The sequence below is a fragment of the Scyliorhinus canicula genome, chromosome 4, assembly GCF_902713615.1.
Source record: "Scyliorhinus canicula chromosome 4, sScyCan1.1, whole genome shotgun sequence".
NCBI classification, from domain to species: domain Eukaryota; kingdom Metazoa; phylum Chordata; class Chondrichthyes; order Carcharhiniformes; family Scyliorhinidae; genus Scyliorhinus; species Scyliorhinus canicula.
The window spans coordinates 181757513-181775907 of record NC_052149.1 but is presented as its reverse complement, the minus strand read 5'-3'; the positions used below and the strand labels follow the sequence as shown (position 1 = coordinate 181775907).

Below are 18395 nucleotides of genomic sequence, written 5' to 3'. Positions count from 1 at the left end.
GTCAACAGGGGTGATACGGTACCAGGGGATTGGAGAGTGGCGAATGTTGTGCCCCTGTTCAGAAAAGGGAATAGGGATAACCCTTGGAATTACAGGCCAGTTAGTCTTACTTCGGTGGTAGGCAAAGTAATGGAAAGGGTACTGATGGATCGGATTTCTGAGCATCTGGAAAGACACTGCTTGATTTGTGATAGTCAGCACGGAGTTGAGGGGTAGGTCTTGCCTCACAAGTCTTCTTTGAATTCTTTTGAGGAGGTGACCAAGCACGTGGATGAAGGTAAAGCAGTGGATGTAGTGTGCATGGATTTTAGTAAGGCATTTGATGAGGTTCCCCATGGTAGGCTTATGCAGAAAGTAAGGAGGCATGGGATAGTGGGAAATCTGGCCAGATGGATGACAAACTGGCTAACCGATAGAAGTCATAGAGAGTGGTGGTGGATGGCAAATATTCAGCCTGGAGCCCAGTTACCAGTGGCGGACTGCAGGGATTGGCTCTGGGTCCTCTGCTGTTTGTGATTTTCATTAATGACTTGGATGAGGGAGTTGAAGGGTGGGTCAGTAAATTTGCAGATGATACAAAGTTTGGTGGAGTTGTGGATAGTGAGGAGGGCTGTTGTCGGCTGCAAAGAGACATGGGTGGGATGCAGAGCTAGGCTGAGGAGAGGCAGATGGAGTTTAACCCTGAAAAGTGTGAGGTTGTCCATTTTGGAAGAACAAATATGAATGCGGAATACAGGGTGAACGGTAGGGTTCTTGGCAATGTGGAGGAGCAGAGAGATCTTTGGGTCCATGTTCATAGATCTTTGAAAGTTGCCACTCAAGTGGATAGAGCTGTGAAGAAGGCCTATGGTGTGCTAGTGTTCATTAGCAGAGGGATTGAATTTAAGAGATGTGAGGTGATGACGCAGCTGTACAAAGCCTTGGTAAGGCCACATTTGGAGTATTGTGTGCAGTTCTGGTCGCCTCATTTTAGGAAGGATGTGGAAGCTTTGGAAAAGGTGCAAAGGCGATTTGCCAGGATGTTGCCTGGAATGGAGAGTAGGTCTTACGAGGAAAGGTTGAGGGTGCTCTATCTTTTCTCATTAGAACAGAGAAGGATGAGGGGCGACTTGATAGAGGTTTATAAGATGATCAGGGGAATAGGTAGAGTAGACAGTCAGAGACTTTTTCCCAGGGTAGAGCAAACCATTACAAGGGGACATAAATTTAAGGTGAATGGTGGAAGATATAAGGGGATGTCAGAGGTAGGTTCTTTACCCAGAGAGTAGTGGGGCCATGGAATGCACTGCTTGTGGAAGTAGTCAAGCCAGAAAAGTTGGGGATCTTCAAGCGGCTATTGGATAGGTACATGGATTACAGTAGAATGATGGGGTTTAGATTAACTTGTTCTTAATCTAGGACAAAAGTTTGGCACAACATCGTGGGCCGAAGGGCCTGTTCTGTGCTGTATTTCTCTATGTTCTGTGATAGATCGCAGTGCCTTGGGAATCTGCACATTAAAGTGAGTCTAGCTGTCTCGCTCTAATATGCAGATTTGCTAAAACGTGATCTCTCCCACAATGGGCAGGATTCACATCGCAACGTCTCGCTTGAACACATTAGATCTTGCAAGGCGTTGCAAGCCTGGTAGATCCCGGGAATCAGTTTTCCCGTATTTTATCTGCCACGGTCCGCTGCTTTCTAGGTGCAGCGAGGCCACTGGATCGCCATTTAGTGAATTTGGTGGGGTGTTTCTCACCGGCTTTTTGGGTGAGATCCTCATCTCTATTCATCTACACTTAATTAGTTTTTTGGGCCTTGCTGAGTTTCTCCACTGTTTAAGCCCATACCATTTTGAAAGGGTGCCCCAATCCCTATGTGAGCGTATTGGGCCGCATGCCCCCACCCACGGCCATGACTCGCTCCCCCCCCCCCCCCCCCCCCCCCCCCCCGGCATACATGTGCTTTATCCCACACACCCAAGTGAGGACACCCTGCTATGGTGGTGCCTAGGGGCCCCTCCCTTTTTTAGGCCTCTGACATCCTTTTTGGGTTTCCCTCCCCCCTTTAAGAAGCCTTATGTTTCACCCTTCTCCTTACACCCCCCCATCCCATCCTTTTATACCCTCCTCATTCCCCCTCTTTTATGTACATGGCCCTTCCCTCATGCACAGACCCTTGGCAGTGACACCCTGCCAAGCTGGTAGTGTCCCTACCATCCTGGTAGGGCCACCTTGGCAGTGTCAGGGGCCACTATGCTGTCTCTGACCACCCAGGGGTCTCCAATGGTCTGGGAAACCCCCCTCCCAGCTTCCATTAGACGTGGTCCAAACTATGTGGAGAAGCTCTAAACGATACCTGGACCAGGCCTCACTGGCGAGGTCGTTAGTTCCCGGGCATTGGGAGAATCTGGCGCTGACCTATTTAAATAAGCCGTTTGCCTGGATCCTGCCCATTGTGGGCAAGATACAGATTGTGGCGTTGTGCGAAGTTCACACATCCGGAATCTTCTGAGGCCTCATCGTGTCCAGTTCGGGCGTGACGAGGCGGGTAAATCACGCCCTTTGTCTCTCCAGTACTACCTTTAGACGTGGTCCAAACTATGTGGAGAAGCTCTAAACGATACCTGGACCAGGCCTCACTGGCGAGGTCGTTAGTTCCCGGGCATTGGGGGAATCTGGCGCTGACCTATTTAAATAAGCCGTTTGCCTGGATCCTGCCCATTGTGGGCAAGATACAGATTGTGGCGTTGTGCGAATTTCACACATCCGGAATCTTCTGAGGCCTCATCGTGTCCAGGTCGGGCGTGACGAGGCGGGTAAATCACGCCCTTTGTCTCTCCAGTACTACCTTTTGTTTAAAAAGTATGTGTGAACAATAGTCACACACTACACTGATACTGGATCTAGTTCCAGTTGTCAAGAAATGAGAAACATCAGTGCTGGAAGCAATGAATGAATACTGTTGAAAAGAGAGAGATTTTGGCAACATGTCTCTTTGAAAAATATTCCATTTCTGTACTGAGCTGCTGGTTTGATCCCAGTGTCTGGGATATGATTTATGAGGGAAGCTTGTGTTTTTCATAAAAAGGAAGTACCTGAACTGTGATCTTTATCAGTGTTTTTAAGATATTTAAAGGTATCCTTGACTATTACTTTAGCCTAAATTACAGAAGTAGAACTAGGGCATCAATTAACTCAAAGTGGTGGAATTTTAAGACTACAATCTTCTTTGCACACGTACTGCTTGATATGTGAATTAACTTCCAGACAGTTTGGGGAAGTCTGAACTCCATATAATTGTTTGAACATGATTTGGATTCTCTGTGAATACATGTATCAAAATGAGCCATAATAATTATTATGAAATGAAAAATGAAAATCGCTTATTGTCACGAGTAGGCTTCAATGAAGTTACTGTGAAAAGCCCCTAGTCGCCACATTCCGGCGCCTGTCTGGGGAGGCTGGAACGGGAAACGAACCGTGCTGCTGGCCTGCTTGGTCTGCTTTAAAAGCCAGCGATTTAGCCAAGTGAGCTAAACCAGCCCCAGATTATTATCATGTGATCTTGCATAGCTCTTGTACATAATATAGCTTCGACAATATGCAGAACAGGCAATTAAGAATGGGAAAGGTTTGTGATTTCCACAGCTAGGCATGCATGTATAAAAACCATTTGTGGAGTTCAAGGCTTTTTATTTATCAGAACACTAAAAGTGATCAAGATTTAAATAAAGCTGCATTGTTGCAATCTTTCAATTTTTACCTCTGCGGGAGTTAGTGAAGTGTAGAGGTTTCTTGCACATCCTGATAGATACATCCTTCCTTTAGGTTGTTTTAATTAGTGAGAAGAGCATGAACATGCAAATTTGGCAGGAAGGGCTTGATTTGCAGGATTTTTTTTCCTGTACCATTCATATGAGAGATTTAAATGCAAGGAGTAGCCACATTTTTTTTTTATTTTTCATACAATTTTTATTGATAAGGTTTAGTTATGGACAAAGCGCCCCCATATTCCCAGTACCAACCTAAAGTAGTTCTTGACTAGGTGAACCTTTAGTTTCCAGTCCCATTCTAATTTGTGGCCTCTTCACCTTTTTTATAATTTGGTTCGGGATACCAACAAAATAAGTCCTATTCTCTTAGAAATATCATTTAGAACGCTATACGTTCTACATTTAGGGTTAGGTTATTTCTTTCTTCGTCCAAGACTTCTCTTATAAGACAATCAGCTGTGTTATTTACTTCTGTAGGGACCACCCATATTTCTGCTAAGTCCTCTGGAAATTGTTTTTAGTTCTGTTCGCTTACAGCTATTCTCAGAAGAAAGATACCGCTCTGCTATCTCTTGACTGTGGATGCCTCAGCCTCTGTCCTGGTTGTTTTCTCAATAGTTCCAAGATGTTTTCTTTGCCACAAGACTTGCAAACTATAGTTTCAAACTATGCAACCTTTTTAATTTATGTTCCCTCGCAATATTTAAATTGAGATTAAACCCTACCCACATTCAATGCGGCAAATAATGAAGTTAGCTTTTACTCTACTTCCAGTGCAAGCCTAACTGTCATTCTTTGGGCCATCTTCTCAGGGAGCTGTAAGTATTATTTGGGTCACTCCCCTTTTTATGTAGCTTGAATTGCGACCCTGCATCTACCCTGACTAGTCCTGTTAGAATTCTATAGGTTTCAATGAGATCCCGCCTCATTTTTCCACAAATGTAATCTCAACTGACTCAATCTCTCGTGCATCAGTCCTGCCATCCTGTAATCGGTCTGGAAAACCTTTGCTGCACTTCTATAGCAAGAACATCCTTCCTCAGCTAACGAGATCAAAACTCCACACAATATTCCAGGTGTGATCTCACCAAGACCCTGTGTAATTACAGCGAGACATCCCTGCTCCTGTACTTGAATCCTCTCGTTATGAAGGCCAACATACCATTTACCTTCTTTACTACTTGCTGCACCTGCATTCCCACTTTCAGCGAATGGTGTACCATGACATCCAGATCTCGTTGCACATTCCCCTTTCTTAATCTACAACCATTCCGATAATATGCCGCCTTGTTTTTGCTACCAAATTGGATAACCTCACATTTATCCACATAATAATGCATGTGCCGTGCATTTGCCTACTCACTCAACTTCTATAGGTATGTAAAGAGAAAAAGATTGATAAAAGCAAATGTAGACCCCTTACAGTTAGAAATGGGGGGAAATTCATCACCAGGAACAAATAAATGGCTGAGGAACTAAATTTGTACTTTGCTTCTGTCTTCACAAAGGAAGATATGAATAATGTACCGGAAGTTCTGAGAAATACATGCTTCAATGAAGAGCTGAAGGAAATTAGAATAGTAAATACATGGTTTTGAGGAAATTAATGGGATTGAAGGTGGCTAAATCTCTAGGGTCTGATAATCTTCATCCCAGAGTAGTTAAGGAAGTAGCCCTAGAAACCTGTTGGACTTTAACCTGGTGTTGTAAGACTTCTTACTCTGCTCACCCCAGTCCAACACTGGCATCTCCACATTACATCATTAAATCTTTTATAATGGAATTGAGCATTTTCCCCACTACCAAAGTTAGACTTATTGGTCTATAATTCTTTATTTTCTCTCTACCTCCCTTTTTAAATAATGGGGTTACATTTAGCTACCCTCCAGTCTGCAGGAACTATTCCGGAGTTTATAGAATCTTGGAAGATGACCACCAATGCATCCACTATTTCTAGGGCCACTTCCTTAAGTTCCTCCCTCTCTAAATCCTGTGTTCTCCAATATTTCTGGTACTTCCTCCTTTTGTAAAGACTGAACCAAAGTATGTATTTAGTTCATCAGCCATTAGTTTGTTCCCCATTATAAATTCCCATGATACTGATTTGTCTTCAAATTGATTTTCTCTTCACGTACCTGCAGAAGCTTTTACAGTCGGTTTTTATGTTTTCCGCAGGCTTACTTCTGTACTCCATTTTCCTCTTTCTAATCACTCCCTTTGTTTCCCTGCCCCAACCACTGGCAGGGGAACGTAAAACCCAATCTGTTGAGAATGGAAGTTAAAAATGCTTTACCCCTGTGCTGGTGTTCTACCACTGCTGGTGTTTTGTCATTATGCAGTTTCTGTTGGGCTAGATGGTAGGCATTGTGCCTACAAACAAATATGGAAAAGTGGTCGCTTCTCAAGTTATTGCAGCAGTTTTTCCAGAATTTGAGACTGTAATTAAACATAAATAATTTTACTCAAGGTATGATACATGTGATAGTTGTTAAAGTTAAACATTTTGCAGGTACTTGGTATTTCTCCCTTAATTTGTGGTAATACTGAAGCTAGTTGCATGAATCAGGGTTTTGAATTATCTGAACCATTTGTGAGGTAATGTCTGAAAATAATCATACATTTCAAGAGGAAATGGAGTGGGTGATGAAATCCAGATTAAAATTTGATGGTAACCCTCATAACCAGAACCTTGTGCATGCATTCACAGACTATTACAATAGATGACTGGTACTTGTGGCAATTTTACTTTCTGATGCAAGCTAACCTAATTGTGGTTTACAATTCCTGTCAGTAAGATTTGGCATGACCCCCACAAGGACATCTGTTTCTGCACAGTCTGCCCATGTGGATTGAATTTAACAACTACAAAATCTGAAGCTTCTACATGTCAATATCTTTTCTCTTTATTGGGGGAAGACAGAAAGTGAATAATGCTATTGAAATGATGAGTTGTAATGCAATTTATCCACTTAACTCTTATGTATGTACATCTGCATTTATTGAAGCACATTATTTGTCTGTCTTCCCTGGTTCAATGAGATCAGCTCCCATGGCATAATATAGGGGGTTGCACTAGGCGCCTTCCTTGATGATAATTTGGCTCAACTAAAGAAATAAATTACATTTTGGAGTGACTTTTACAACCTTGGGGCATCCCAAAGTTCTTTACAACCAATTAAGTTTTTTTTGAAGCAGTCATTTATTGTAGAGAAATAGCAATGAGATAATGAACAAGTAACCTGTTTTTATTGATGTTGGTTGAAGGATGGATACTGGCCAGGACACTGGAAGAACTTTCCCATTATTTTCTCGAGTAATGTTCGAGGATTTTTTTAACCTCCAGTCGAGAGGGCAGAGGGGACCGCAATGTTTTATCTGAATGTCGGCAGTTCCAACAGTGCTGTACTCCCTCAGTATTGCATTAAAGTGTCAGCCTGCATAATATGTTGGAACATAATAAATAGGAGCAGGAATAAACCATTAGACCTGGTGAGCCTCCCCAGCCTTGCAGGGGCTGATCTACATTAACACCACTTTCCTCTGCATTCCCTTAGTATCCATGCATTCCCTTCCAAAATTCTATTGGCCTCAGATCTCTGAGTGGAACTTAAACCCACGGCCCTGCTTCTGAGTGAGACTGTTCATACTGAGCATCACAGAAAATGGAATATTTTGTCTTGCTAATGAAATGTATAGGATCTAAAATGTACAATTTATTTTTAATTGTTTTGCAGTTGTACTTTAAAAAAATCTTGAACTGGGCTTGCCGAAGCGTTAGAGGCTCGGTTGTTAGCAAGACTATGCTTATGTCATGTTCTGCCCCTCTTATATTTTTAAAAATAAATTTAGAGTACCCAATTCTTTTTTTTTCCAATTAAAGGGCAATTTAGCATGGTCAATCCACCTACCCTGCACATCTTTGGGTTGTGGGGGTGAGACCCACGCAGACACGGGGAGAATGTGCAAACTCTACATGGACAGTGACCCGGATCTGGGATTGAATCCGGATCCTTGGTGCCATGAGGCAGCAGTGCTAAGCACTGCGCCACCATGCCACCCCATCTTATATTTCCATATTTTCTCATCTGGATGATCCAGGTAGACTTCTCCATGATGGAAGAATTAGGTTTTGCATGGATTTGAGCTGGGAGTTCAACCAAAATCTGAAACAGGCTACAAAGACTGATTGTTGTAGAACATTCCTAATTGAACATGGTTTGACTTATAATCTGTTACATCTGTAATTCAAGTTGTGGGCATACTGCAGAGGAAATAAAAGTGCATGGAGCTTGAAGGAGGAAGACAAAGGTCCCGATTTTTCTTGGATAATCTTGGAGATAAAAAGCTTCTAAAGTAGGCAAGATGTGGAATTGAGCTGTCTGCCTTCAGCAGCAGATGCTATCTTGGTAAAGGTGCTGAACCATGCACTAGGAGTAGCTGTCTGGAAAATTGTGAAGCGCTTTAATGACAATTCATTTCCCGCTAATACACCCAAAGAGACTGTATACTATATTGATGGTTAGCGCTTCAATTAACAGTCTCTCTTACCAACAATAAGTGGCTGAACAAGGATATGTTGCTGAGGACTTCATGTGCTGCTTAAAACTTACTATTCAATTTGGAGGTTTTGAACAGTGCTTTTAAGGCACACAATAGACTTTCTAGGATACCTTTTTCACGTCTTCAACATTCTATCAACATTAATTCTGGATATTTTCTGAGGACTTCATCCAAAGAGTGAGTGCTGTGCTACTTGAGCTCATCGGACACCTGTATGGGGGTCAGTAGGAGAAAGGGGGCAATTCACTAGGGAACCCCTTGGTCTGGAGAGCAAGTCTGATATGAGATGAGACAGAGGGATACCAGTCAGCAGAAGCAGAGGAACAGGGGAATGAGATGGGAACATTTTTTCTTCTCTTCCCACCTGTGGAACTTCCTCTTGAACCATTCCACCAGGAACTGCCACGTATCCCCTTTCTCATCCCCAATCCACCCTGAAACATTCTGTTCCATGTCGGCGGCCACTCAACTGCACACCTTCAGAAGTGATTGCATGGAGGGTACTTGTATTATTCAATGAATATTGCTTCTAGCACTGCTAAACCTATAGGTTTCTGTTTTAACAATTCCAGGCACATTAAAATCATGATAACCATCAATTAGTACCAACACTGTACACTGAAACCAGACTTTGAAACAGGTATGTTTCATTAGCCAATAACAGCTTAGGGTTGCAGGTTGCATATTATGCAGGAGGAAGGGGTTGGAAGGGAAGAAGAAATGAGAATGATGTTACATAAATCTGAATTGGTCAAAATGCATCAGTTTAACCAGAATACATTACTTCATAATAATAATAATCTTTATTGTCACAAATAGGCTTACATTAACAGTGCAATGAAGTTCCTGTGAAAAGCCCCTAGTCGCCACATTCCGATTCAGAATGTCCAAATTTACCCAACAGCACATCTTTTGTGTGGAGTCTGCACTTTCTCCCCGTGTCTGCGTGGGTTTCCTCCAGGTGCTCCTGTTTCCTCCCACAAAACCCAAAATATGTGCTGTTGGGTAAATTGGACATTCTGAATTCTCCCTCTGTGTACCCGAACAGGCGTCGGAATGTGGCGACTAGGGGCTTTTCACAGGAACTTCATTGCAGTGTTAATGTAAGCCTATTTGTGACAATAAAGATTATTATTATTATGAAGTAATGTACTCTGGTTAAACTGATGCATTCTGACCAGTTCAGATTTATGTAACATCATTCTCATTTCTTTTCCCTTCCATCTACCTATACCTACCAAAACATTGAATGGGATAGTTCAAAATCCTCCCACATATATTGTGCATTAGAAATATTCTAGCTGAACTGTGATCGCAGACTGTTCTGTGGTCTTTCATGGGGCCCAAATACGGGCATCTTGTCTTCTTTATTTGATCATCACTTGATGTCTTATGCTATTGTGAATGGAATGCAGTGGCATGACCCCCTCTGGAAGGAAAATAGGAATGGAGCTGACTCATTCACGGCAGCCTGCCCCACATAATTCCATAACACACTGGGCGTAAGTTCTGCCTCAGGAGCTGTGACCAGTTGGATTGGCTGGCAGCACCAATAGTGCATTAAATTGGCACTGCATAAGGCTCAATTGCTCTTTGGATGAGGTACATCCTGGGTGTTAGGTGGGGAGGATTGGAGCAAATTTGGGAGGGTGACGTGTTCATTTTGGAAAGCAGGCTGATAGGAAGAAAGCGGAGCTATTATCTCAGCAGGGCTTCCCCCAAAGCACAAGGGGCACCCTGTGAAGATAGTGTTCACACTTTTTTTACCCTGCCCACTCACACCCGACTGCCCATACGAGCCACATTATGGTGTGGGCAGGTTATTATCGGAGTCAATTGGCGCGTTAACTAGCTCAATTGACTCTTGATTATTTATTCAAATATAGTTGATTCTGGTGTCTGCCTATCTTCTGTGTTATGTGGGGGTGGGTGGGAGAGAAGGTGGGTGGGGTGGATTCCTGTGCTTTTAGAATGTGCATCAATCTTGCATCAAAGTAACCCTCCAAATTATGAAGGAAACAGTCAATCTCTGGGATCAGAAATTATAACATTACATCCTGGTGGGTAGCACGGTAGCACAGTAGCACAGTGGTTAGCACTGTTGCTTCACAGCTCCATTGTCCCAAGTTCGATTCCCGACTTGGGTCATTATCTGTGTGGAGTCTGCACTTTCTCCCCGTGTCTGCGTGGGTTTCCTCCCACAAGATGTGCTGTTGGGTAAATTGGACATTCTGAATTCTCCCTCTGTGTACCCGAACAGGCGTTGGAATGTGGCGACTAGGGGCTTTTCACAGGAACTTCATTGCCTGTGTTAATGTAAGCCTATTTGTGACAATAAAGATTACTATTATTATTATGAAGTAATGTATTCTGGTTAAACTGATGCAGTTTGACCAATTCAGATTTATGTAACATCATTCTCATTTCTTCCCTTCCATCTCCCTGTACCTACCAAAACATTGAATGGCGTAGTTAAAAATCCTCCCACATATATTGTGCAATGAAAATATTCTAGCTGAACTGTGATCGCAGACTGTTCTGTGGTCTTTCATGGGGCCCAAATACGGGCATCTTGTCTTCTTTATTTGATCGTCACTTGATGTCTTATGCTATCTTGAATGGAATAGCTCGCATGTCCCAGCACTTTTCAAAGTTTAAAATAATGCCTCAACCTATTAACAGAAGCATTCACTATATAAAGGGCTGTTGATTCCCAAAAGCAGTGGTTCACCTTCTGGCTGCATGTAAAATGCTTTGTCCACATAGCTGATTTTCTTTTAACTTGTTGCCTCCTCCAACCATGGGCAGAGCACTTTCAACAGTGGCTCATTTATAGGATGATGTGAGTTCTCTTGGTATCATATCCCATTCAGTAGCTACCAATGTTCATGAGATCCGTGAAAATGATCACCATATGTATCTAAGTGTTGGGAGTAGTCTTGCTTTTATTGAAGTGGGTTCAAGTCTCCCAATATATATTTGAATGGTACCCAATGTATAGCATTGCCTTGTAGTCTGGCATGGATCCTTCTGCACTTAGTACCCAATATTTTATTTTCCAATTAAAAGGCAATTTAGTGTGGCCAATCCACCTAACTATCACATCATTTGCGTTGTGGGGGTGAACCCCATGCAGACATGGGGAGAATGTGCAAACTCCACACGGACAGTGATCCAGGGCCGGGATTCTAACCCGGGTCCTCAGCGCCGTAGTCCCAGTGCTAACCACCGTGCTGCCCCTGCACTTGCATTTCTTAGAACAAAGTGTAAATGCTTGTTTCAAAGCTAGGTTTTGCATATTATTTGCAGTCAATGAGGAAAAATCATCAATAGTTATCTGTAATAAAAAAATAATGTGAGAAACAGCAGGTTAGGCAGAATTGATAGAGAACTAATGAAGAGATATTAACCGCAAGTTATCGGTCTTGTTTCAGGTTTTTTTTTTCTTTCGGCATATTTCACGAGGAGGAAAAAGAGGTACATTAAAAGGTGCATTTTAAAGGCATGCCATTGAAACAAGTACTTTTTTTAAAAAAAGGACTGAAATAGTGGGTTGCTCAGATGCTAATGGGTTTGCCCTGAAATTGTTTGCTATTGACAGTAAATAGTTAATAATCTATTCAGTGTCTTATTTCCATAAGGCATAAACACCTGTCGCCCATATTGTTGGGTGGATTTCTATTTACTCCGAGCAATTGAAAATTAAGCAGGTTCACAACAGAAAAAGCAGTGAGTCAACAAAGGTAGGTTAAAAGTGCATCATGTGGAGGATTTAATCAGTTTACATCTTTCACTTAGTGTACTCGACAAATAAAATGATTCTAATAATAACTTTGTACATTCATCATCTGGCTGTAGATTGTTTTTATTTGTTCATGGGATGTGGGTGCTGCTGGCTGGGCCAACAATTGTAGTTGCCCTTGAAGGGGCAGCTAAGCGTCAACCACATTGCTGTGGGTTTGGAGTCACATGTAAGCCAGACCAGGAAAGATGGCAGGTTTCCTTCCCTAATGGGCATGAGTGAACCAGAGGGGTTTTTACAATTGACAATGGTTTCATGGTCAGCATTTAGAATTTTAATTCCAGATTTGTTATTGAATTCAAATTTTGTCATCTGCAGTGGTGGGATTTGAACCAGGTCCCCAGAGCATTACCCTGGGTCTCTGGATTGCTAGTCCAGTGACAATACCGTTACGCCACTGCCTCACCCAGTTAAGTCCTGTCACACCTATTATTAACTTTGCCCACCTTGAGGTTGAAGCATGGCCACTGCAATGGAAAACCTGGAGCAATGCATCCTTGCCTTGAGTGGTTGTGTCCAAGGCAAGGACCAATCTGTGACGACATTGATTGAGGGCCTTGACATGTCTCAGTTGCTGAGGGACGTGACCCAGACGCAGATGGCCATTGCTGAGGCACTGCGAAGCATGGTCCAGTCACTGAGGAACATCGCTGAGGGTGTCTACACCATGGTGCAGACAATGGGGAGCTGCCAGGTTCCGAGGCCCCTGGAGCTCACTCCAGATGCCCCTCTGTCCCATAGAAATGCTCAGGGTCTCACGGGCACAGACAGGGAGGAGAAAGTGCTGGAGGCCAACCTGGGGCTTGCCAGAAAGGGGACTACGGCGGCCTTCCGTTCTTCCGAATTTCCCCCTTCCTGACACTGGCGCATCTCCAGCGCAGTGGGAAGAACTGGGTGATATGACGACGCCTGTGGCACTGGTAAATCGGCCGCATCCCTCCAGAGGATGTCCGACAAGAGCATCAAAGGCCACAGGGTGTGAAACGCAGCAGGCTGCCTTCATCTCTGATGTGCATCCTAGGGACTCGCCACATGTAGTAGTGGACCACGAAAGATCCAAGAAGATTGAGGAGCATTGAGTGCTTCTCAATCTGTAGCTAGGGGGGATAGAAATGTCAATTGTTCACTCTTGAGAAGCCTCGATCATATTAATCCTCACTGCGGGCCCACCTCCTGCTCCCCTCCATTTCTCCCCACACCCCCAGGCATAGTGGTCCAACGGCCCAATGCAGACCCCGTTCAGATGATGGATGTGAGTGTGCTGTTAACAGAAATAGAGGAGCCAGACATTTGCAGAAACTGAGGAGCACCAGAACCTTTCTCAATGATTGATCAACACTCCTACCTTGTATATTGACCTGTTGGCAGTGCTGATACAGGCCCATCACCCTCGAGTGATGTTATAGAGGGTGGAATGGGTGGCTGGGGAGGGGACAGTGTAACGTGGGTGTTGGGGTTGATTGGATTGAGGGGGGGAAGGAGGAGAATGGGGGAGAGGGACTGGCATGGCAGAAGGGAAATTTGGAGGGATGAAGGAGCAAAATGGGGGAGGGGGGATTTGGTAGAGGGGGAGGGGTTACGCTGATGGACGTAGCCTCGTTCTATCTGAGGATGAGGGCCTCCTTAGTCCTCTGGGCGTGTCGGACTCTTGCCACCACCTGTCCTCCATACTCCAGACCCATCACTGGCTCCTCCCCGTGCTCGTCCTCCAGCCCATCTTGGTCTGCCTCCTCCTCCGAGGCTGCATGTCCCTCCTTGTCCTCCAGCAAGTAGCGTCGCTGCTGTGCCAGGTTTTGGAGGGCATACCAGACCACCACAACACAGGAGGCCCTCTGGGTGGGGGGGATATACTGCAGTGTACCACCAGAGTGGCCCCGGCATCGGAACCCACTGAGCAGTCCGATGTACCGCTCAACAATAATATCACTGGTGGCAGAATGGGCCTCGTGAGACCTGGTGTCAGCCTTGGTCTCCGGCTTCCACACTGGCGTGATCAGCCAGGATATCAGCGGGTACCCTTGTCCCCCAAGACCCAGCTCCTCATCCTAGGGTAGTCCTCAAAGATGCCAGGGATCTCTGGAGTGTCCCAGGACGTAGCTGTCATGAATGCTCCCAGGATATCCGGCGTACATGTGCATGATACAGAGTCGGAGGCCGCACATAGTATGAACATAATAACAATCTTTACTGTCACATGTAGGCTTACATTAACACTGCAATGAAGTTACTGTGAAAAGCCCCTAGTTGCCACACGCCAGCGCCTGTTCGGGTACACAGAGAATTCAGAATGTCCAATTTACCAAACAAGTAAGTCTTTTGGGACTTGTGGGAGGAAACCGGAGCACCCAGGGGAAACCCACGCAGACACTGGGAGAACGTGCAGACTCCACACAGACAGTGACTCAAGCTAGGAATCGAACATGGGACCTTGGCACTATGAAGCCGTAGTGTTAACCACTATGCCACCGTGCTGTCCATTCAGGGTGTGGAACCCCTTGTTATTGAAAAGCACTGCCTGGTGCACGCAAGTGCAATCTATTGACCGTTGTACCTTGGCATCCCGATGACGGCGACAATTTTGCAGCCCAAGCATTTTAGTGGGCCCGGTCCAGGTTGAAGGTGACTGATGCCCTGGCATACAAAACGTCTATCACCTCCCAAATGCACCCGTCCACTGTCAATGGTCCCCGCTCGAGCTCTGCGTGAGCTCTGGAATGAGTTAGTTGCAAAATGATCGAGGGCTGCAGTGACATTCACGGCCACTGGGAGCTGGTATCCCCCTCCTCCATGGGGTGCAAGCAAAGTCTACGAGGATAAGACACAGATGCCGCATTGTCTCATTCTTAAGATGGAGTCTCAGTGGCACATGCTATATGTCATCTCATCCCATCACCACTAAACCTTGGGCTGTCGCTGGCCTCCCCTTCTGGATTCCTCCTCTGCCTGATGGATCTTCAGGTGTGCGCTGGCCCCCTGTACATGGGGTGCCGGCTCCAGCCTGTGGCATCACTGCTGCCGCCTTTTCCGGTGTCTGCCTCCCTCTGCCACCAGCAACGCAAGGGCAGCCGCTGCGGGATCGACACCTCCACCACCACCGTCCATTTTGATATCTGTAAGGAATTGGAGAACAAGAGAGACGGGTAACCAGTTTGTGCTTCCATCCCGGGGCCTTCAAATCCCTCAAGCTTCCACCCACCATGACTATCCAGCCTCCACTGAGTGCCATCCAGTGAGCCAGTTGTGCTGGCAAAACGTGCTCTGCACACTGATTCCCGGCCACATAAGGAACCCCTCATCCCCAGTCTACTTCTGGGAACATTAGGGAGACCGTTCTTGGGTGTCTACCTGTGATCCACTCACTTAACACTTTTGGTTGCGATTGGATTCCCGTGGTGAAGCCCTGCTCTTTAATGTTTGATTTTTGGCATTTGCCTCTTGTGGTGCTGACGCTCCTAGAGTTCAGGCACAGTGTTCGGGCTTCAAAGTTGGATTCTATGCACTAATCATCATCCGAGGCAAGGCATGTGTGCCCTGGAGTAGGCACTTGAGAGTTGAGAATATTTAGTTTATTCAACAGTAACTGAAAGATTTGAAAATCAACTACTTAGCATTCCACATATCAGATTAACCATTAAACAACAATGAAACTTCACCATTCTATATTGGCAGGAATGCAAAGCTATATCAGCTCCTTTTTCGCAAAAAACAAACAAACACACTTACATCTCGCAGGTTCCTCAACGGAAATGGAGAATAAGCCCAACAATGCGTTTTACGTCAGAAATTTGTCGTAGATCTGTCCATCAATGTGTTACTTGTTCCACACCTCAGTGCCATTCTCTGTCCAGGAGCCGCAACTGTGCAGGCCCTCCCACATGGCCCAATCTTACCAGAACCAAATCCTGGCATCCACATATTCCACTGGCGCCAAGTGCAGTTGACCATTGTGTTTAACTCATGGTGACGTGCCAGTTAAATGCAGCACTCGTCACAAAAGCATTTCTTCACCGTGCCATCAGGTGGCCCATTTGGATAAATGTTGCGCACCAGGTCTTGCTTCAGAATCGTACGTCCCACTGAACCCAGTGTTCCAGGGCCCAGATATCTTTGGAAAAAAAATTGTCCTCCTTTCCAGCTACAGAAAAGGAAGGAAACAGCAACTGCAGTCTCCAGGCATTTGTAGCCACAAGCAGGAGCATGCATGAAACACAACCTGCAGCTGTGAAAGTGTTCTCACAACCAACGGGGTTAATTTGTCATTTGCAGTAACCTTCAGCTGTAAAGAGTCTGGTCACTGGCAGCACAGTGGCGCAGTGGATTTGCCCTGCTGCCTCATGGCACCGAGGTCCCAGGTTCGATCACGGCTCTGGGTCACTGTCTGTGTGGAGTTTGCACATTCTCCCCGTGTTTGCGTGGGTTTCGCCCCTCAACCCAAAGATGCGCAGGATAGGTGGATTGGCCATGCTAAATTGCCCCTTAATTGGAAAAAATGAATTGGGTATTCTAAATTTATTTTTAAAAAGTCTGGTCACAGTCAAAGGGGATGAACCTGATGTTCAGCATTGAAGCCACAGCAAGGCTCTGTCCTGGAAGTGTTTGGTGGGACAGACCGGTTTCAGGTTGCCCTTCTTGGGGGTCTCTATCCCACCCGCACTGGGGGAGCAAATGTGGCGAGGCAGGGGTGCTGGGTGCTTCTATCATAAATTAATTTGGAGATCACTGAACATCTACACTCCCAAACTACCAGCATCACCACCCAAATTGTGTGAAGTAGCTGAAAAGGGACAGTAAGCCATTTCTTTGAGATTGCAACAAAGTTTTTTTTTTAGCAGGAGGTTGAACAGCCCTGTTTTGAGTTTATAATATGCAGGACAAAGCTTATTTATCAAGTCAACTACCATAACTTGCAAAATGAGCCAATGTATAGGACTGCCAAAAGATGTCCATTTTCAATAAAAGGTTTGTGAAATATTGTAATAACCTCCACTGCATATAATGAAATCCTTAAAGCTTGTCGAAACCGTGTTTAATCATTCAGGCACACAAATTGTTTATCCATGACTGATCTTGGGAGATTTTGTTCAGGCTGCACTAAACATCAAAATTATGTTTTTCTACAGATTACAGCGGGCGGTAAGGCAGAACTAGCGAATGTTGGACTAGGAGACACCGTGCTATCAATCAATGGTGAAAATGCTGAAGGAATGACTCATCTGGAAGCACAGAACAAAATCAAATCCTGTGTTGGATTCTTGGCACTCTCTCTGGGGAAGTAAGTTTAAGAAAGAACATGGGTTGGGGAATGTGACTTGTAACCTTTTGTAAATACAATACGGTTGATGTAAGAATGGTTGATGTATACCCTGCCCCTTAGCGTAATCCTGTGGTCTTCCTGCAAAGTGAGATAATTGTAATTTGATGTGAAGTATGCCATGTGGTATAATATGATGAATGACTCAGTTATATTATATTTATCGTTGAAAACAAGGATCGTTTGTGATCCTGCTCAAAATGTAGAAGTTTTGTAAGGTTGTTCATTGCATGTACTGGATCGTTCAAGTCCTTCCATTTCCATTGAACTCTGACCAAATAGATTTAGAATTTTGAAAAAGGTGGTTTGGTGGGGGGGAGAAAGAAAGAGAAGATTACTTAATGGATATATTTATGCTTCACAATTTATCTTTATTTCAACATTGCTAAGGTAAACCATTTCAAGTACCCTGATACTCAAAGATGTTTCATGCATGTGTTGTGGGGTTTTATATTTTTATTAAAAATTGCTATCTCAATTCGTCTTTTAATGATAAAATAATAGGGATGAAGATAGTTGGCAAAAACATTAATGTTGCTTTCTTCCCACAAGATCTCCAGTGCCTCATTTTGTAACTGAAGTGGTTTTGAAGTTATTTATATTTCAGTTCTCTGCTGCCTTATTTTAAGGGACTAAGTATGACACAATTTTGTAGGAAAATGAAAGGTAATAGTTAATATTTTAAGGAGCTGCATAGCCGGCCCAGATACTTGGGGATGTATATACGCAAATTTTGAAGATGGCAGATCAAGTTGACAAGGCTGTTTTATTTTTAAAACATGGGATCCATGACTTTATTAGTACAAAAGCAAGGGACCTATACCAAACTTTTAAACACTTGTTCGGCCTCAGCCAGAGCCATTAGTGGAGTGCAGAAAATGCAGGGTGGAGCTTGAGAAAGCAATTAGGAGAGCAAAGAGAGGAGATGAGAAAGCACTGGCTGGTAAACGTTGGGAAAATCCCAAGAT

At 44.3% G+C, this 18395-nt stretch overlaps 1 protein-coding gene across 1 annotated transcript in view; it reads left to right on the top strand.

Moving 5' to 3' along the window:
- The window catches only part of pdlim7 (PDZ and LIM domain 7), a 150320-nt gene that overhangs the window by 35126 nt on the left and 96799 nt on the right, over positions 1–18395 (top strand). The window contains exon 2 of the mRNA XM_038793545.1: positions 17237–17388. Coding sequence (XP_038649473.1) covers positions 17237–17388 — 152 coding nt within the window. The remainder of the gene's footprint in view (positions 1–17236; positions 17389–18395) is intronic.